General features: G+C 38.9%; 2 protein-coding genes and 1 long non-coding RNA gene across 3 annotated transcripts; 1 reads left to right on the top strand and 2 right to left on the bottom strand.

Moving 5' to 3' along the window:
• The first annotated feature begins 66 nt into the window (after positions 1-66).
• LOC146472040 (uncharacterized) lies at positions 67-635 on the top strand. Its single transcript, XR_014866751.1, has 2 exons — positions 67-196; positions 257-635. It is a non-coding gene; the product is annotated as an uncharacterized LOC146472040 (long non-coding RNA).
• On the bottom strand, positions 422-17,152 carry LOC146472039 (V-type proton ATPase subunit S1-like). The gene is made up of 10 exons (XM_085120583.1): positions 17,035-17,152; positions 16,233-16,356; positions 10,437-10,653; positions 9,755-9,842; positions 6,764-6,792; positions 6,267-6,352; positions 5,382-5,629; positions 4,272-4,322; positions 2,450-2,672; positions 422-1,509 (listed from the first exon to the last, which is right to left on the bottom strand). Exons 1-10 carry the CDS (start codon positions 17,142-17,144, stop codon positions 1,303-1,305), a joined length of 1,383 nt encoding a protein of 460 aa, XP_084976709.1. The 5' UTR covers positions 17,145-17,152; the 3' UTR covers positions 422-1,302.
• A 965-nt stretch (positions 17,153-18,117) lies between these two features.
• On the bottom strand, positions 18,118-21,265 carry LOC146472038 (uncharacterized). The gene has a single exon (XM_085120885.1). The coding sequence runs from the start codon at positions 21,106-21,108 to the stop codon at positions 18,886-18,888; it is 2,223 nt and encodes a 740-aa protein (XP_084977011.1). The 5' UTR covers positions 21,109-21,265; the 3' UTR covers positions 18,118-18,885.
• Between the last annotated feature and the right edge of the window lie 116 nt (positions 21,266-21,381).

Below are 21,381 nucleotides of genomic sequence, written 5' to 3'. Positions count from 1 at the left end.
CTGTTCTGTGTGCACACAAGTCAGGTGAGTTGCTTGGACCGCACACATTTGTGCTCTGCACCTTGTGTGTGCACTTGCTTCTTACTTAACATCCCATGAGAGAGAAACCAAAGATGGACTGCTTACACTGTACCACTACCTAACCTATAATGGGGCACTTTGTTTAGTGACAGTCAGCAACAACCTCGTTTCCAGGGTCTCTCCTCTTCACGTCCCAGCTCCCTGGGACGTGAAGAGGAGAGACCCTGGGAACGAGGTTGAGTCAGCAAGACCTATACTCAAAATTAAAAAAGTGCTTGATTACAGGGTAATCACTACCTTGAATCTTTAAATCCCAAGATCAACCTAAATATTCTCTTAACTGGTCTCTATGTACTGCTTAGTGTGTTAGTTGGGAGAACTTGCATAAACAGCAAGATAATTATTTTATTCCTGGTGATCATTTCTTTTATTCTCACAACCTCCATGTCAGCTATATTGAAATAATTGTTACAAGGAGAAATTACATGTTCATCACTGTTGGGGTTTAAAGTTTAAAACAGGAGAGAAAATGGAACTTTGAACAAATTTAACTGCCCATACCCACCCAATGATTAGGAGAGAAAAATAACATCAACAAAATTACGAAAAAATAAGATTATGAATTGTATGTATGACAGCACTCAGACAGTTTGCCGGGACTGATCGGTAAGATTATTAATTTTCTTTGTTTAAAAAAGAAATTGTTGTAAAAATAAACTAACTTCACAGCTCCAATTATCCATTTTCGCTGAAATAAACATTTGTTACGTCTTTTTTAAACAACATTGATTACGTTATGTCCACAATTTGGAAGGGACAGGTATCATTTCCGAACCTCCCTTCACCACAAACCATTATACAGCAAAGCTGATTGCACTTCCATGAACAATGATTATCAAACAACAAAAGCAGGCCGTTTCAAGCCCCAATTACTATCCAGCTTCAAGGCAATCAGGTCCAATTAAAACAATTCTACTGTGAACTCAATCCACAAAATTATAGGCTACTTGCAGTCCCTCTCTTTCTCAATATAATCTACTTTTATAACTTCTTCCAAGTGCTGCATGAGCATGGAATCCCATTCTCTGTCTCCCACTCAACAACACCTCCTTGATGAACCTGCATAATTTTCAAACTTCCTATCAAAATTAACCCAATTCTCACACTTTGAGACAACAAAGGGACTGCAAGAACTTTTCAAAATAATATTGCTAATTGAACCAACAACAGTTGCTATGGCACATGTGGAAGAGGGCCACATATATAGGTCCATTATATGGCTTAACCAGTGGGCACATGTATTCCTGGGCCCTTTGGATCATCAAATCTGTCCATTGTAGTGAGGCTAAACATTGCTAATACACCAATAAACAGAATAATAAGAAGGATGCCAGCAGTGATCAGTCCCATGAAGATGGGAATAGTGAAGAAACCTGCACAGTCATATGCATAGGCAAAGGTTCCATTTTGGACATTGAAAGGCTGGATCTGCAATCAAACAGAAAATAATGTTGATAAGAACAAAAAAGGCATTGATCCAATCAGTATAATGTAATACTCATTTCCCACACACTGAATGCCATTTGTCTGCCACACAAGAATGCAACAGCATTTCTTGACAACTCAACAACTCCACAAAGATCACAGACTCACTGACAGACTGGAATGGGGCTGGGAGGGTGGAAAAACTGTTGCTTCAATTATGGCAAGAAAACAAAAACTGAATCACATGACCGAATGTGACATCAAATATCCTGACTCTTACCTAGCCCCCCATTCAGTGTGTGAGAAGTTCATCTCTTGCCTCTTTCACAAGCTCAGCCGGCAAGAAAAAAAGTTCTCTCCCAGGAGTCCACTTCATTGAAACTGACAAAACTTAATTTTAATTTTATATTTTCAATTAAATTTAATTGAATTTTGTTAAGAACTGAGAAGCATTATTAGAACAGCATCAGAAAGTATAACCCAGGGCCGAGTTGTTCAAATCCTGATTAAGCTAATCCTGGATTAACGTGAACTTCGAGTTTAATTACTAACCAATAAAGATTCTTAAAAAATATATTTGTCCCTCAGTTTTGACTTTGTTTTTTCTTTATCATAAGCTTCAAATTAGCTTTTATTTTTTAACGAGTGAGATGAAAACCTTGGTTAACTTTTAATCGTGGATTAGTGTTAATCGGCTTTCGAACAACCAGGTCCAGTAATGTCCATTTAAATGATGACAGTTAAGGATTAGAAACATCCTGTATGGTATAGTAAATAGCACCACAATAAAGTACTGCTCAGTAGCTTTTATTTGAATGGTCACACTTCAGGATTTCATCCACAACCTCAAAAGTCAAGGCCACTTTGTACAGTTTGAGATTTCATCCATAGACTGAAAAATTACAACCATACTACACGAATGGAAAAGTAACATATTTCTCACCTGAAACCGTTTGAAACTTATTGAATTGGTGTCATTTTTCGGTTCCGTTTTCAACGTAGCCTTGGCACAACTGTAGGAATACTTTGTTGGAGCCATCAACTCACTGCATTCATATGAAAACTTTTCCTTAATCGTTTCCCCCTCAAATGAACCATCGACATCTAAGCTGGCATCAGTACAACTCCATTCTCCTCCACTTGAGGCATTGGTAAAGAAAGAGAAACTGAAAAAAGAAACCAAAAAAATCATTTATGTAAAACTATTTTAAATTCCATTCTTGCAAGTTTTGTATCACTCTGACAGATAAGCTCTATTTTACCACTGAGACTGGTTTTTCGGCAAAAGACATTAGCACAAAAATTCAAAAACTCATTAATAATTCATAAGCTCATTGACCTATCAAATAGTAGATAAAACATCACATGCAGTGGTTTTAAAACCCAATAAAACCTCCTCCTTATTAGTATGCGGTGTTTAATTTTTTTCTTGTATGCTAATTTCCAACGTTCACAAAAGCATCATTGTTATGAACTCTCTTGACACACGCTTCTCCAGGAATGTTTTTGAAGCCGTTCCAAAAACTCACAGCACGCGTTTTATCGGGTCTAAAACCACTCGAGTACGCCTCATGGTTTTAAATCCTGATAAAACACTGCATTTTGTGTTTTAAACATTACACAAGCCTGTTACTTTTTGTTAGAAATTGAACCAACCCAAGCAAAACAATACTAAATATAAACATTTAAGGTTACCTGGTACCTTCAGAGGTGTCTTCAGAAGTGTCTTGCGTCCAAGCGATTTAGCGCGTCCGGTTTAACTGCAGATACCTGAACCCTTATATCAAATTAAAGCTTATAGAGCTGGCTATCTAACTAAACCAAGAATTTTGAAATAAAATGAATTGCCGAATTTTTAGTGCTGTTTTCTTGAATAATTTTTTTTCACTTTGGGGAGCCACTTCAAAGAGCTAAAACTCATAATGAATTTCGTTTGCCTTCAAATTTGGACAGTAGTTAGTTTAACATATAAACAACAAAAACGTGTCTGCAAATTTTTTCTTTCCAAATATTTTTTCTCCGAGAGCGATTTTTGTACGATTACTCCACATTTTTTTCATCCTATTTCGAAAATGCTTTATAACTTTTCACTGCAATTGAATATGGCAAAACGCAGACACGTTTTTTTAGCGCTTTGGGTACGGAAAAAACAAAATTCACTTTGACTTGTAGCTTTAAAGAGGTGATTCGGATGCTCGCAATTAGAGGTCGTGAAAAAATCGACAATTCATTTTATTTCAAAATTCTTGGTATGGTTTGATAGTCAGCTCTATAAGCTTTAATTTGATCTAGGGGTTTAGGTATCTACAGTTTAAACTGGATGCGCTACATCGCTTAAACGCGAGACACCTCTGAAGGTATCGGGTAACCTTAAGAAATTGTTCAAGTGTCGGTTCCTTCTCTGTTTAGTTCCCTTTCAAAGAAGCGTAAGAAGTTAATATCTTGGGTTTTTTTAGCCTTTTGGTCAAAAAATAAATACAGAACCAAGTTTCTTGCAGGATAACCGGTCTCTGTGTTAAAACAGCGCTTATTTGGAGCAATTTCAATTTCAAAAAAGGTCAGTTACTTTACTTTAATTTCAAATATTTATAGGGGTGACTATTGAGGTCATTTTGACTATTGCGATAGTAGGTTCAGGCCAACCTTAAGGTTCCCCTAAGCTATACTTTGATAGTTTTTAAAAATCTGCCAATATTTTCTTCACCAATCTAGCTAAACACTGCTCTCATTGTTAATCTTTATAATCTCAATAGTTTTTCTCTCACCGAAGGTCCATTTTGTTGACTTTCTTTTCAAAATTAAATTTTATCACAACACTGAAAAGTGAAAAACAAAACACATTTAGTAAGCAATAATTAGCGTAGCCTAGTGGTTAGTGTGCTGGACTTGTAATCCAGAGGTCCCAGCTTCACGTCCCGCTCTGACCACTTAGATTTGTCTCACAGTAGCCCTGTTTTCAAATCCAATGCTACGCTTTGTAAATAGCCAACTAGTATTCCCTCTCACCAGTTGGGATCCTTAAAAAATGTTATGTTCAGTTAATATATTTATTTCACTGATTTATAGTGTCCCCAATAATAAATATCACTACAGCACTAGATACTTCAACTCTTAAATAAAGTTATTTACTCATTTTTTTTTTAATATTGAGCTGAAGGCTGTTGAATCAAGAGCAACAGAGTTCTAAAGTGATGACATCACAAAAACTGAATTTATGAAATCATGGGATATGTTAGTATATTTGGAAAGAGCATGATAAAAAATGCCTACTCACCAAAAATCAGCATCTTATTGCAATTTGGGGGCGAGATGTTAGTTCTGTTATGCCACTATTGACCCCATACAAATCCTTCTAATTTTGTCTCAGTTCCAAACATTAAGAACTGAGACAAAATTAGAAGGATTTGTATGGAGTCACCGGGGCATAACAGAGCTAATATCTCACCCCCAAATTGCAATGAGATGCTGATTTTTGACTAGTAGGCATTTTCATCATGCTCTTTTCGAATATACTAACTAACCCCATAATTTCAAAAATTCAAATATTTGTGACGTCACACTTTAGGACTCTATGGGTCGAAGGATATGTTAGGCAAAAATGCCACACATGCAAATGTGTTTGTGAATAAAATTGTACTGATCCTATTTTTACAAAACATGATTGGCTTAATGTCTTTGACATGGGTGGAGGTTTATAGGTTTACAGTTGGTGTAATAAAAACAAAAATACTTAGGGAACAACTCCAAAACAGGAATGTCATAGAATAACATGCTACAGTGTATAGGACAAAAATATGTGGATATCAGTGCCACTGAATCTGTCAAAGACAAAAACAAAAACAGTAACTATAAAGTCAAAACAATCACAGTCTAACCTATGAGTAGTATTTTCTTTGCACTCTGAGGTAAAGGTATATTCCAGTCCAGTCCTGTTGAAGATATCATATGATGCATTCTTATGTTGAAAGACGAATCCTTTGGAGTAAATCAGAATACATCCAGCATCAATAAACAGGCTTCCATTTATGAGGCCAAGAGAATCGGCATTTTCATCTAAAGCTCTGCGCAGTCGATCGTGTGCCATGGTTGACCTTTCTTCCGCCAAACGTCTTTCTTGAACATCCTAGAAGGTACAAAAATAATCAACTATTCTCATTTAAAAACATGTACACTTATCTGGATGAATTGATTTCACAGTCATGGCAAGATGGTAAACTGGTAGCTTAACTCATTTCTTTGCACTGCAGACTCAAAACTTATAATGGACTTGGGAACATCTTGTAACAAGTAATCTTATGCCAAACACGTTCACTTCAAAGATTCTTGTGCTACGTGATATAAGCTGTGCATTACATGAATCATGTGGTGTTGCACAAAATGAGATGTGACTGGTAACCTACCTTTCAGCAGTGCTGTAAATACACATTTATTAATAATTTATTACCAACATAGAGCTGTTTTCATTTGAGTGTTGTAAAACCGAAACCAAAGTAATTACACTGGCCAATCACAACAGATGCAAACCGCACAATGAGCCAATCAAAATTGGAAGCAAATATGTGTACTGTCGTCAGGCGCGGGAAAATGCATGCGAACATGTCATGATTGGTTTTGCTTCTCATTGGTTGAGAAAGTGGCACGAATTTTGTTAACCAATCACGGAGCGTAGAAAAGTAAAACCAAAGCAAACATGTTACTTTCAATATTCAGCTAAAATATAATACATGTATAACTTGAGAGTTTTGATGCAGTATCCTCACCTCACTGGGAGCGGCAGCAGTCAAAATACAAGAATATGGCAAACCAGTTGAAGAGATTTGCTGTGTTATTGCACCAATCAGTTTATCTGAAGCAAAACGCAATGGAAGTGAATGTAATTTATCTCCATTTTAATTATTTTTACTTGACTCACATAATCAGCTCCTACAATAAGTATTACAGCTGTACAATAAGCACATGTACTGTGTCACAGAGGCAAAGAACATCATTGCCGCTCGCTGACCTTATGTTACCTTATCACACCTTTTGCACCTGTTTTGCAGATTAATGTTTTTGGGAATCCTTAATCAAAATGGCTCTCCAGAGTTAGTTCAATGTTGTGCATATATTTGTACTTCAAACCTAACCTTTCCTCCTCATGTGCAGCTGAATATAAAACAAACACCTCTTGAGGCAAGGAAAGTCTTGGCTAATTTTGAGCATGGCAGTGCATAATAATATTAAAGTCCACTGTGACTAAATCTCACATTTAACTTACCATTCCGTGCAAAAATTTCCTCTGGTTTGCTGGAAAGATGGAGAAACATTTTAGAATATCAGTTGAACTAAATTAACATTAAAATATGACTATAAACAGTAAAAAAATACCATTTTTATCCAATGGATAACCTCAAAACTACCAGGAGGAATACAAAAAAATAATGACAATAATAAAGACTGAAATGCAAATTGAGTTTCCTATTGGAGCAAAGAAAGACAAAAGTGATAGAATCTAGTTTAAGGTAACACTATAATTGTTTTGGTAATTTTGAAGAAGAGCTCCCCAAACCGACTGTCGGCTGACTGTCGACCGACAATCGGCCAACAGTCGGCCGACAAACGGCCAACAGTCGGCCGACAAGCGACCGACAGTCGGCCGACAAACGGCCAACAGTCGGCCGACAGTTTATCAACAGATTGTCGACGGACTGTTGACCGTTTGACGGCCGACTGTCGGTCGCCTGTTGGTGATCTGTCGGTGAGTTGTCGGTAGGATTTAGGTTGAAAATACATTAAAATAAATGCATTATCAAAGAAATAAAAGGAATTGGATTAGATTCGCTTAATTTACTTGTGTTTCTGCTTGTGTGTGATCGTTGCTGGGACACCATATTGTATTTTTGACGTAACTGTTTACTAATACCCAACCCCCCTCATTTGTCGTTATTAGTCATTTTATTGTTGGTCATTTACTTTCGCAAACTTGGTGGCCCCTAAAAGAGCCGTTTTGTTGTTTTGGTGGCTCCTAAAAGAGCCGTTTTGTAGTTTTACTCGTAGAAACGCTCATCAAACTTGAGTGGCAACAGCTTCCCCTCTCTCCGCATGTTGGCCATCACGGGTATGTACCGCCTGAGGCGCCTCCTGCAGACAGCTTCAAGGTCTTTAATTGACGCGGACTGGTCGCGGATGACGAGATCGTGTTCTCTAGAGTCGACGATCTTTAACTCTGCTATGGCCACAAAGTCTCTTAGGGTACTTCTGGGGCAGTCGGCCAGCCGAGAAGTATGTCATTTTCCTGTGGTCCATTGAAGTTCAAAGCAAAAAAGTGGCAATGCTGATGGGGTTATCACTGCGGACAGTCACCACAGCACTGCAGGCACTCAGAAACATCTGCTCCCTAAAGATCCTACACGGTCACATTAAGTTAGGCGGGCACGGAGAGACAGTGGAGATCGATGAATCGATGTTCGGCCACAAACGGAAATACAATAGAGGGCGCACTTCCAAAGGCACCTGGGTGTTCGGCATGGTTGAAAGAGGAAGTGGCAGAGCTCTCACCTTTCGAGTACCCGACCGTACTAGAGAAACCCTGGTTACCGGCCTTGTGCAGAACTTCATTGAACCCGGAACTCTCATCATTTCTGACAAGTTTTCACCCTACTTCAACCTGAACAATAGCGGTTATGTTCATCTCATGGTGAACCATTCGGAGAACTTTGTCGATCCTTACACAGGAGCCCACACGAACACCATAGAAGGAGTCTGGGGTCAGGTGAAGAGAAAGTTGAAAGCAATGAACGGGACCCACAGTGACAAACTGCCTAGTTATCTTGACGAGTTCAACTGGCGGAAAGTTTATCCAGGCGATCACTTCGATAACCTGTTAGCTGACATTGCCCAGTTCCATCCTCCCAACTAAGTTCGCTTAGTTAAACAACAAACGGCTCCTTTAGGAGCCACCAAATAAAATAAAGTCTTTGACCAACAAATCATCCTGTCATGTGTTGTAGCTTTTAATTAATGGCTTTCTCTTATGCACATTAAATGATACTATGATAATTGAATTTCAGACAACAAAAATCTCAGACAACATTAGTCCCCAACATAAAAATCCTACGCAAATATATTATACTGTTTTTGTTTTATATTTTGAAGCGCTCTGTAAAAAGAGGGAAGGCGCAAATATGTAAACACACCACCATCTTGGTTTTTGCACGTGATCGTTAGGATCATCATTCTAATGTTAATTATTTTCGTTACATGGTTTACAATATAATAGCATGCGCGCATGTTTTCTGGGCAGACTAAACCTTTCACTCAAAGCCAGTAGTCTGAGTGACACCATGCCACCGCAACCTGTTACAAGAGAGTGATGAAAATGTCAACGTTAGTAAAGACAAACTTTATGTGGACATACATGACACACTTACAGACAGAGGAGCGCAAAGCATTATAGGGCGATTCCAAAACGCTTTTAACTACGCTTATTGATGAGAAAATCAGTGAAGTTTTAGAGGGAAGAGTGGATAATTTCAAAGAAAATTATTTCGAAATGGACATTTCTCTTATTCGATTCTCTTTAACTACTGAATGTATGTATATTTTTAATTTTACAGCTTATTTTGATCGAGTAATACGGAACAGTGTTTTGTTTGTAACATAAAATGTAAGCTTAGATACCATAAACTAAGTTCGGTTCGTGGACTGTTCAAGTAGACTTATAATTTCACTTATATTGTACGGTGGAATTGATCTGTCGGTAGCCTGTCGGTAGCCTGTTGGTAAACTGTCGGTTAGCTGTCGGTCCACTGTCGGCCGACAATTTACCGACAGTCGGTTTGGGGAGCTCTTCTTCAAAATTACCATTGTTTTACCCTATAGCTTATTTTATGATTTTTATTTCGCTCAACATCATGTGAGTCTTGGTATGTGGAGTTGTTTTTCATTTGACACCACCCAAATTTTGAAGATTCTTCTGGCATTAAACGAATATCATTCAGCTAAAAAAGTCACAATATGGTAGTGCCGCATAAGAACCATTTAATTATTTTTTGTTTTTATCCTAAAATACTGTATAGTTCATGTGGCTGTGCTACAACAATACATGGACATGTACATGTTGTAATTTCAACATGTTTGCAGCTTTACACTTTCACTTCAGTCCTTCATTAACATGGAAAAACAAAAAATATACTCTGGGAGAGATTTTACTGATATCAATTTTTTACTAGAAACTTGAACAATTAACATTTAACAAACTAAGACAAACCTTGACGACGTTGCCAATAAATGAAAGATGAAGACATTGGTCTTTCCTTGATCCAATAAAAATTCTTTAATGTTGAAGTTACTCGATTCTGCAAAGGGAACATAAAACACATCTTTGTGAAGAAAAACATGACAGAAACATATTATGAAGACTCTGATTTGCAACTAAAACATGAACTCAATCAAACCTCTATGTTACATGCAGAGACAAACAGGACTTTGTGTTGTCCAATTCAGTCTGTGATCATACTCAGGATGACACAAATCGGACAACCACGATTTTGTTAATTGCTTGTATGATTACAAAACATATTGGACTGCACTCAGTCCTATTACCATAACAAATTTGCAACTATTGTATTTTACGTGAACTGAACTTTGTAGAATGTTTTTAATTTGACTGCTTACAGTGTATGAAATTACCATTTACGAATTACTATTCAATATTCTTTACCTTTTTTAACTTTAGAATTGGATAAATTTGAAAATACTTCATGTGATAAATCACACCTGTCCAACTTTTTATACCAGTCCAGCTCTTAAGTGGATTGTAGAATAACACTCACAAATTAAAACCTGCAAAATGTCATGATATGCTGTATATTCAATATTTTATTACTTATACAAGGGCATCCTTTCATGAATACTGTCTACAATAACATATATTTTCTAAACCTAGTTACCTGTCTGTGTGAATTCCCTCACCAGACCATTAGTCTTTTTTCTGATCAGGTGAACTAACTCATCAGAGATGCCACCACGTGAGGAAGTCAGTTCTACTGACGGGAGAACAACTGTAGAATTGGCAGTTTCCATAGCAACCTTAAGGTTGGAAAAGGCATCCCCATGGTTTCCAGCACTGTATGCATCACCATAGCGACTGATATCATCTATACTAAGCTACAAAACAATTTTAAATGGATTTTGATGTTTAGAGTTGATTGGGAAGCAGGGAATTTTTAACAACACTAGGAGGTGTAAAAAATGTTACAACAGAGTGTTATTCACAATTATAATAATGAACCTGACACAAACAAAAGAAATATATTAAGATGCTTCAACAATTTCAACCCAAAAATAATGTTAGACTACAACTGATACATGCAAATACACAATAGTTGCCTTATAGTACTGTTTTAATTTTGAATTTACATACATGTAAAGCACTGACACTTTAGCATGCATATTGATAACTATTATAGGGGCAGACTTAATAACCTCAGTGATTTTTGAAACTTTTCCAGATGTAAGAACATAATTTACGTGTGGCTGCATTTTCTACCACATCTGGTATATCTACATTGCACAGTCTTGCCTCAAACACATTGTTGTCAGCTAATTCATTACTACTGGCTAACATTGTACATACTAAAATTCATAAGCTTTAATGTCATTTAAATTTGAGTTGGTGTATCTGTTATGAGTACGAGAAAATACACATCCACAAGCTTCAACTTCAAGAGCTTTTATTACAGTACTTTTACTCCACACGTGATCCTTAAGATTACATTACAATACCTTGCACAGGACAACCAACTTATCATAACATCCCCCTTCTTAAGCTATTTAGCTGTCATAATGAGATCATGCTGATACAAGTGAAAACTGGAAAAAGAAGTTAACAACTCAACTGTAAATGAATCTACAATACAACTATATTACATAACATAATCCTTATGCCAAACTGGAACAGATCTAACCCGAGTAGAGCGACGCGGAGCCGAGGAGGCATCAGTATCGGGTGGGTATGGTTCCAGGTTAGCATCTGATTCCCTAGTTACACTTGGAGAGTTTACACTGGACTCCATAGTTACAGGCTGTGACTCATTAATGAAATCATCATTTACTATAGTAACAAGTGGTTCCTGAGTAAGATGAATATGACGCCTATTTCTTCGATACTCTCTACCTGTTTCATCAGTAACTATAAACGATCTGGGTGTCTCAAGTTTTTCTGTAACTACAGCACGTGACAAATGCTTGTCACTTGGCTTCTTGAACCTTACACTATCCCCTTCCTTGAGTTGGGGCAATTGTTTGGAGCCTTGGCGATCATAGAATTCTTTGTATTTAGCTTGTCGTTTTTCTAGTAATTCTGGAATGTCATGACAGACCTGTGGTACTAGGACTGAGGGGTGAACAGGAACTCTTGTTCGGATTTGCCTACTGAATAACATTTGGTTAGGCGAATAAGGAAAATTGCTTATTGGCGTGTTACGGTATTCCATTAGACCTTCATTCAAATTGCACTCCTTTCTCAGTAAATTTTTAACAATGTGAACCGCCTTCTCTGCAAGACCGTTTGCCTGACTATATGTGGGACTGGTTGTTATAATGTTAATGCCATATTGCATAGCATATTTCCTCATTTCTCTGGAGTTGTAGGGCATGTTATCCGCAATAAGAGTTTGTGGATAACCATGTCTCGAAAAAATTTCATTCAGGCACCGGATGATATCACTGCTGGTTTTGCCATTGACCCTAATGGTCTCAATATACTTTGAATAATAATCAATGACCACAAGGTAGTTTTGATTTTTGTGTTCTAATACATCTGATGCAACGATTTGCCAGGGTAATACTGGGATCTCTCGAGTTTGCATGGGTTCTTTGGTCTGCTTAGTTTGATATTTCAAACATTTTTCACAACAAGATATCATGTCTTCAATATGCTTATTCATGCTAGGCCAGAATACTGTTGTTCGCGCATTAGCTTTGGTTTTCTCAATGCCGCAGTGACTTATGTGCAATTTCTTGAGTATATCTTGTCTCCATGCAAATGGAATGATAAGCCTGTTGTCCTTGAGAAGGATGCCATCTGTGACATGAATGTCATTCCTGACATTCCAGAAAGGCTTTAGAGAAGGAGGTACATCACGTTTGTGTTGGGGCCAACCTTCCATGGCATACCTGTTTAACATTTGCATAGTAGGATCATTGTGATTAAGTTCTCGTAATTCCATCAATTTCACATCCGAAATTGGGAGATCGAGAATTACACTATGAATAAAATGCTCCATGTCATGATGCATATTATCATCAGTGGGAACATTCGACTGATCAAATGCTCTTGACAGGGTATCTGCAATATAAAGAAACTTCCCTGGAACATATCTCACTTTAAGATTATACTTTTGCAAACGAAGCCTCATTCTTTGCAAGCGAGGGGGAACCTTGAAAAGAGGCTTTTTGAAAATACTTTCTAGCGGCTTATGATCAGAGAGTACTTCAATTTCTGTTCCATATGTATACATGTTAAATCTCTCACACCCATAAACGATTGCCAATAGCTCTTTCTCAATTTGGGCGTAATTGATTTCTGAACTTGACATGGCACGTGAGGCATATGCTACTGGTTGATTCTGTTGCAATAAACATGCTCCTAGGCAGTTTTTACTGGCATCAACTTGGAGTGTAGTAGGTAAACTTGTGTCATAAAATCGCAGGACTGGAGCACTACTCAGGACCGACTTGAGTTTAGTAAGAGCTGTATCGTGCTCTGGAAACCACGCCCATGGCACATCAGACTTAAGTAAGGATCGCAATGGCGCAGTTAATTCAGACATGTTAAGAATATACTTGGCAAGATAGTTGATCATGCCCAATAACCTTTGCAGATCTTGCTTGCATGATGGGGTGGGCATGTTGTAAATAGCAGAAATTTTGTCTGGGTCGGGTGAAAATCCCAGTTCACTAACAACTTCACCCATGTACTTGACTTTGTTTACTCGAAATTGGATTTTGTCTCGGTTAAATTTAATATTTCGTTCTCGTGCCCTTGTCAACACCTTGCGTAAAATCAAGTCATGTTCTTGTTCATCTCTACCTCCAATGATGATATCATCGAAAATTGGTAATGCACCCGAAATATCACCAAAATGTTTTTCAACCATTTTCTGGGCCACTTCACTTGCGCATGAAATACCGAATGGCATTCTCTTAAATCGATATCGGCCAAAAGGGGAATTGAATACACAGAGAAATGAGGATTCTTCTGAAAGTTTTTGGTGCCAGTAACAATTTGACATGTCAACAACTGAGAAAACTTTGCAACCATTCAGAGTACTTGAAATTGTTTCAAAACTTGGCGGTTTGAAATCCTCCTTTTCAATGGCTTCATTCAAATCTGGTGGGTCTAAACACAATCTTAGAGTTTTGTTTGCTTTTTCAACGATTACTAAATTGCTAACCCAGGTAACTGGACATTCTACTTTGGCAATAATACCTTTTCTTTCAAGATCATTGAGGGTTCCTTCGAGTTTATCTATCAGTCTTAATGGTACATTCCGTTGTGGTTGAATAGTAGCGTGACTATTAGGCTTCAATTTAATGTTATACTCTCCCTCAACACATCCTAAACCTTTGAAAACGTCCTGAAATTCATCCAAAAGGGTGAATTTTTCCTGAACTTCATCAACACTGAGACCTATTTGTTCTACTTTGTTATTCAAGGTGATAAGCTCTAGGTCTAAACATGATTCTAAACCAAGGAGGGGTCGGACATTATCTCGGAGTACATGAAACTCCAAGGGTGTTGAAACCTTAGCCTCCTTTACCTTCGTGTCAAGAAGGCATTTGCCCACAGTATCTAGTTGGTTCCCTCCAAACGACTTAAGTAGCATGTTTGTTGGGTGTACCTGAGCATTCAACTCATTAGCCAGACCTAAGGAAATTACATTACATTCTGCACCTGTGTCAAGTTTAAAACTTACGGGAATGTCATTAACAAGTAGATCTGACTGAATGTTCCTTCTAGTACTACCTTGAATTTCCTCGATGTACAGACCCTCCAGCAGTTCATTGTTTCCCTTCTCCTCTACTTCCACGTGACGAACTCTTCTTTCTTCCGTGGCATTCTTCGATTTGAAGCAGCACCGAGCATAGTGATTTCTTCCATTGCAGTTGTGACACGTGGCTCCATAGGCCGGACAATTTCCCCTGTCATGAGACGCTGCACAGAATTTGCATTTCATTATTCTACGCGAGTCTTCGTTTTTAGATTTTGTTGTGTCCGCCGGTGGCTCTGTCTTCCTTACAGCGTCGATGTTACCCGTCTGAGTGGCTGGTGAGATGAAGATTTTCGAGTGTTCCTGAGATTGTTCCGTAATTCTGCATAATTTCATGGCTTTCTTGAGTGTCAAATCCGTCTCGCGTAGCAGCCGCTCTCGTAGTTTGGGATCATTTATGCCCACCACAATCTGATCTCGTATCAGAGAATCCTTAATCGCCCCGAAATCGCAGTATTCAGCTTTTCTTCTGAGATCTGTAACAAATATGTCAAACGAGCGATCTTCTTGAATGGTCATTCTGAAGACGTATCGTTCGTAGGTTGTGTTCTTACGAGGAACACAATACGTTTCAAGCGCCGTTAAATTACCTGCAACAGTCCTTTCCGTGATATTTACGGGAATGTTTGGTAGGGTTTTGAGCACCCGTCTTGCTTTGATCCCGAGAATACTTTGGATAGTTGCTATCTGTATGGCATCGTCCTTTTCGTGAAGGCCACTCGATATCCGATACAATTCCCACGCTTCCTTCCATTCCTTCCACACATCTGCGAGATTGAGACTATCAATATCCAATTCTGAGGGAGGTTTGATACGTTCCATGTTGGAGTTGGGAGTCAGAGAGGTTTCTTTTAAAGAGATCCTGGTACCATGTTATGAGTACGAGAAAATACACATCCACAAGCTTCAACTTCAAGAGCTTTTATTACAGTACTTTTACTCCACACGTGATCCTTAAGATTACATTACAATACCTTGCACAGGACAACCAACTTATCATAACAGTATCTGTTGTGATTCAAAATGTTTTTGGTTTAAACATTTTCAAACCAGTTTAATTTTCATTTCCCTTTGTCTCAAATTATGGTAATGAATACTTCACAAAGGAAACTAAAAATAAGACTGGTTTGAACAATTAAAAAAAAAGTGTTAACCACAACATATCCAGTGCCTCTTCGTAGAGTATGGCAGAACTTGATGAGATCCCGCATGTGTAAAGGCATTTTACTGGCGTGCACTGAGTGCAGTATGATCTTCAAAGTTACCCACATACACCGACGCGTGCAGGTTGTTAAATTGTACAGTTCGGTATTAAAACTTCAACTGGAGATTCTCACTCCCCAGCCTGGAGACTAAGATCTCTACCTCCAATCTGCATGTTCACAAATCGTAGAAATGTTGGTGAAGAAGTTGCCTCAATCATACTCCTTCTTCCGTATTGTCTTTTGTCGCCATTTTGAATTTCTATTCTCATAACATTTATTATGTGGGACAATACTTTTCATTTTTTTAGTATATACGTGAGTCAAAGTAGAAACTAAACATATCCTGAAAACAATGTTAGTCAAGGCTGTTTCCAGCAAGTTAATTCAGTGCACTAAACTCTGTGAGCATCATGGAAATTTTGGCATGCACACAAAACATGTATGAACAATACTCGCGCGCCAGCTATATATACACTAAACCACTCACTTTGTCCTGTAAAAACACACCAATGACTTGAGGAGCTTGAAAAAGTTGGTCTAAGTATTTCTCGTGGAAGTCGCTTTCTTTTATTGTATGTCCTGCCAGAACTGGAGTGGCTCTGCTTAACTCACTGTTGGCAATATAAAAGAAGAGAAGCATTGTGGCACAATCCTTTTATTATGCTAATTTATTTAAAGCCAGGTTGAAATCTCAGCCCCCCAACAAGGGGGAAATTTCATCCTGGGCTAAAATTTACCATATAATCTGGTCCTAAAATCCCAGACATTCACTGTAAATACAGTTAAAAGGCTCAGTAATGTGATTTTGATGCCTGGCCTACAAAATCAAGGGTTAGGAGACTTTGTCTAAATTCTGTGACACTCTGGATATTTCAAGGGACATTCAGCACCCTTCTTTAATCAAAGGGAGATAAAACTAATTTAGAGTAACGAAAAGGTGATTTGTACAAACAAAAGGGTCGTAAACATTGACTTAATCTTTATAAGCTTATTTTCTGCAACGCTGGTTATTCCAAATACGTGTACGAATCAAAATATGTTTTAATAGCATCTAAAATAATGTAAAATCAAACAACAACAGCAACAACAGGTAAGTAACAGTACTTGACAATATGATTTCTAAAAAGTTCTGATGCCTATAAAATGTTTAGAAATCACCTTCTTTGCTTTGAAAACATCTGCCTTCTTTTCAAGGCACTGTCATATTCAATTTATCAAGGAATTCTGTCAAACAATTTTTAGTGAAATACGGACACTTACTGCTAAATCATGGCGCTATAAACACTCACCTATCTTTAGACCATATAAAAACAGGCACTGGAAATGAAGATTCGACAGCAGAACACACTAAAAGGGAAATAAACCCGGTCCATAACAAGAAGGAGGACGAGGCCGCCATCTTGGATCACCAAGTGAAAAGCACGTGATCTCATTATGTAATTAGAGCTTCCGCTGATCAAATTTAGTCCCTCCACGCGCGCCGCTCCGACATGTGCCACACCGGTGAGTTGCCGGGGGGAATATTTCTTGTTAGGCCTGGGATGGAGGGAAGGATTTTCTCAAATCATGAATTTTGAACAAAACTAGATTTTCCAAATTCTACCTCACAAGTGACCAGGGGTGCCGGCATAGCCAGAATTTTTTCACAGGACCCCCACCCCGTGTCCCCTTTCCGAAATCGATCGTTTCCACGGACAACATACTTATTTTTCAGGTACACGTGTGCGCACGTGCGTTCCTCACAAATGACTGAAACGTGGCAGTAATATGGGTCCTGTATCACGGTTACTCTTACCTAATATTTCTTCTGCACAACAAACACCAAGTGTTCCGAGGAGCAAACTGGCTAATGTCTTGGTCATTGTTTTCGCCTGAGTTTTGAAGTATATCTTTTGCGATTTCGAACATGGAGAAGTCGGGAAGGGATTATTAAAAAAATACTTAACTCTCCCTTATTTAAGAGGAGGACAGAGCTTTTACGGTACATGTACTCAAGAAAGTTCTATACGGTGAGGTTCCGTCCCGAGGTCCAAATCCTTACCCTTTTATATCCCATTTTTGACAGAAAAGGTAACCCCGTTCATATACCTTCCATAGCTAATGGCACCCCTTTCACAAACCTACAGTAGAAAAATTGCATCTCTTTTCCTTTGGTTAGTTCCAGATACTTTGAAAGACCCTTTTAAATACCAAACTGATGGCAGCTTTCGCTACCCTTCTTTTATACTCCAGCTCGTGAAATACCTTCTCTGTTATATACCTCCAGCCTGAAAAAAGTACCCGTTTTAGCCGGAGCTTCCTCGCATAGTCCATTATAAACAGTACCCCACCTCCCTCCCGAGAAAGACTAACCGTACTACAGATTCGTGTTTGTGTATAACTTTATTTATGTTGTCGTAAGAGCCATGTTGCAGGTTGTATAAATGTCTGACACCTGTGGCTCTTTGGGTGAGCTTTCGTTCATGTTCGACATACCTTCGTTATTCCCAAGAGAGAAACGTTGCGTCAGCATCGGTTAATGTCGCACTGTATGGCACAAACCCTAATTTTTTAAAGTTTTTTTTTTTTTCGCAACAATCTGGTTGCGTAGATAACTGCGAGAATTTTTCAGTCTGCTGTATAACATTTGTTCTGTTAACATAACATGACCAGAAATTTTCAAATTAAACTGGCCACTAGTCCTGCAAGTTTTTATTTTTGAGGTTTGCAATCCCGCCGATGCTCGCGCTCACATCATTTTTGTTCCTTCTGAAGGTGAGATCTGAAGGATTTCTGTACTTGAGGTAGAGCTTCATTTCCATGGAAACCAGAAGGTCATGATGAGCCCCTGTGTCTTCCCGTTCATGTGGTTTTCCTCTAACTTTTACAAAGTGGACTTCTGACTAATAAATGGAGGGCATTCATTTAAAGGTACTAGTCAATACTCTTATTTTTCAGTGTTCGTTGTTCCTTGAAATTTGCAAAATAAGATTTCTTTCGAGCTCAGTTGGTCGCTTCTAAGATTGAAAAAGTTTGAAGCTGGGCTGTTAGCAGTTATTTCGCTTTTCTCCTGTGGAGAATACTTAAAGTCCAAACGCCCACAATGTAAATGCAATTTACAAGCAAATTGTGGGAAAGTTGAGTTGCAGCCGTCAGCTGAGTCAATATGGTGTAAAAACGTGTCTCACTCTTGCATTAGGATCACAAATACGTTCCAGATTCATCGCTTCCCATAGCAGGTGCGAAGCTTCCCGCCTCAAAATGGCCGCTTTACCAGCGGCCTGTCTCCGTAATTCCTCTTCCTCTTCGGTGTGTTGAGCAGCCATGTATGCATCAGCTAAATCGAAATCATTCTCGTCTCGGGATCTCTGTTCCTGTAATTCCTGGTAATAACGCAATTTTTCCTGCAAAGACGGCCCGTTTTCTTGCTGTAAAGATTGAGTGGCGTACAGATCTTTTGGTTGACGTTCTCTGCCTTCCCGTCGCTTTCCCGGTGGTAACATGTAATCAAACCATTTGCTATGATTTTGGCTCACAACCTCAGTACTTTGAATTCCAAGTTCTTCGGTTGGAGCTTTGCGTGGAAGCCTGTTTGATTTTTCTGGTTGAACTTCCTGAGGCACGTGTGTTTCTTCTTGCTCGTCAGACCCAGCGCTAGCGTTTCTGAATTGTGATACACCTTGACAGAACTCGTCTGGCTTAGCGTCGCTGATCCTGGATGTTGAAGGCCTTGTAGTCCCAATCAACGACTCAGCCCCGCTAGAACCGCGTTTGTAACGAAGTGGGCGTCTCTGGTTGCGTTTGAACGCGTCCGTGTGCACAATATTTGATTCCGATTCAGAACGTGCAAGAATTGTTCCTTTTCCAAGCTTTGCATGTGATTCCTGGAATCCCGATGTCGTAGGGCCAGAGTTTTCGGCTAATTTAGCGATGCGATCTCTCTGTTCCTTTTCCCTTGTTCTCGCCTTCGTGTTCAATTCGTCAGTAAACTGATATTCACCACTGCTAATACTTTCCGGAAAGTCACTTTTCTCACCTTTATCAGGACGTCCTCTCTCCTCTATTGCATTGTATATTTCAGTTGATGTTTTGTGCCCACTGGGTTCATTGTCGCCATGGAATTTTTCTCCTTGAAGGAGCTTTTTCCATAGATCAGTAGCCAAATCTGCAATTTTGCGTTCTCGTCTTTCTTTCTCCTGCTCACTGAGGAAAAATCTATCATTGCTACGTCTTTCTTCTCCGAAATGTTTCGGAGATGCATTAGTGAGGTCTTGCTGAGACGTGCTTTCAGATTTCTTCTCAAGTGCAGGTTGCGTGCGTTTCTTAAATCTATCATTTCCATCTTTTTCTCTTAAAAATAATGGGGAATTTTCAGTACTTGTTGCCAGAGGCAAACTTTGGGCATTCTTCTCGGATGTACGAGGTATTTCGTCAAGGAATTCATTTTCACCACTGATAAAAGTTTGTGGAACATCGGTTAACCTTCGACTTCTCTCCGTTTGTATTTGCCTCAGCTGTTCAAATGATAATTTTTTATCTTCGCTCTCTCGACTTTTTCTCCTGACAGAATTAAGCTTTTCGTTTCTAAAGTGGATCTTTGGCGAGGTTTTCCAATTTTCATTTACAGACAATCTGGGAGCGGACGCAGCTTGACGCAGAGTGTTAAGTTCTTCTTCCAATATGGCTCTTTCCTGTAAAGCGTACGACAAACGCCTTGAATATTCGTTTAATTTCCTGTTCTCCAATTCTACAGTGCTGCAAACACTTCCCATGACATAATCCTTGCGTTTGTCCCTAGTTTTCTGGCTTTCACCATAGCTAATCCCTTCGCTTTTCTTTCGTGTTTCTGTACCAGAATCATAATCGTAAAACACATCGTCATCCAAGCTCATGTCAACTTCGGAAATAGGCCGCTGCTGACTCGAGCTTGAAACGCGACGAAGACGCATGCTATTTAAACACGCTCTTCGCCTTAAATCATCCTCTGATGTACTCTGAGAACGCCTCCTCGTTCCGCTTTTATTTCGTGCACCACTATCAGCTACCTTTGTAGAATCAGCAAATGATCTTCCCGCATAGCTATGCCTCCGTTTATCGCCTCTGTGTTCGGCTTTTGATGTCGTTTGTCGGGATGTTTTTCTGCCTTCGGTCAGCGTTCGATGAACTTGCACCTTGTGTTGACTGCCTGTGCTAACATGCTCATTGTCAGACTCAAAACCTTTGTTTTCCAAGCCAAGATTTCTTTGAGATTTCTGTTTCTTGCTTGCCTTTTCCGACTGTACCTGCCAATCCTCGACAACTTCGTTTGTGTCGGAGTGATAACCCGACTCTAACGTATTTGTGGATTTATCAGAATCTTGCAAAAGATTTTCCGTCGAGGTCATATCGTTTTGTGCCCAGTTAGACTCATATTTATCCCATCACTTCCATTAAAAACTTTTCGACGGATTTTACGCCTCAACATACAAACTGCTCAGAATTACAAGAAGGGCTGTTTCCTAGCATTCCTTGATAGAAGGAATTCAGAACTTATATATTATTTACAAAATAGTACTGCGGCCTGCTTTTGCCAAAATGCCCCTTAATATCCTGGCGGGTACCTGCTATTCCAATATCAATAAAAGGCCCCGTTTGCCGCCAAGTGAATACGTGTCATG

The sequence above is a fragment of the Pavona decussata genome, unplaced genomic scaffold, assembly GCF_977016875.1.
Source record: "Pavona decussata unplaced genomic scaffold, jaPavDecu1.1 SCAFFOLD_102, whole genome shotgun sequence".
NCBI lineage: Eukaryota > Metazoa > Cnidaria > Anthozoa > Scleractinia > Agariciidae > Pavona > Pavona decussata.
The sequence above is the reverse complement of the archived record's forward strand: the minus strand, read 5'-3'. Positions and strand labels throughout refer to the sequence as shown.

Bases quoted from the DNA above. Each gene is read 5' to 3' on its own strand.
- LOC146472038 (XM_085120885.1), bottom strand. From the start codon at position 21,108: ATGACCTCGACGGAAAATCTTTTGCAAGATTCTGATAAATCCACAAAT.
- LOC146472039 (XM_085120583.1), bottom strand. From the start codon at position 17,144: ATGGCGGCCTCGTCCTCCTTCTTGTTATGGACCGGGTTTATTTCCCTT. The intron at 10,654-16,232 runs GTGAGTGGTTTA...ATTGTTTTGTAG, and splicing joins GTGTGTTTTTACAGGACAAA to CTTAGTATAGATGATATCAG. The intron at 6,793-9,754 runs GTTTGTCTTAGT...CCATCTTTCCAG, and splicing joins TTATTGGCAACGTCGTCAAG to CAAACCAGAGGAAATTTTTG.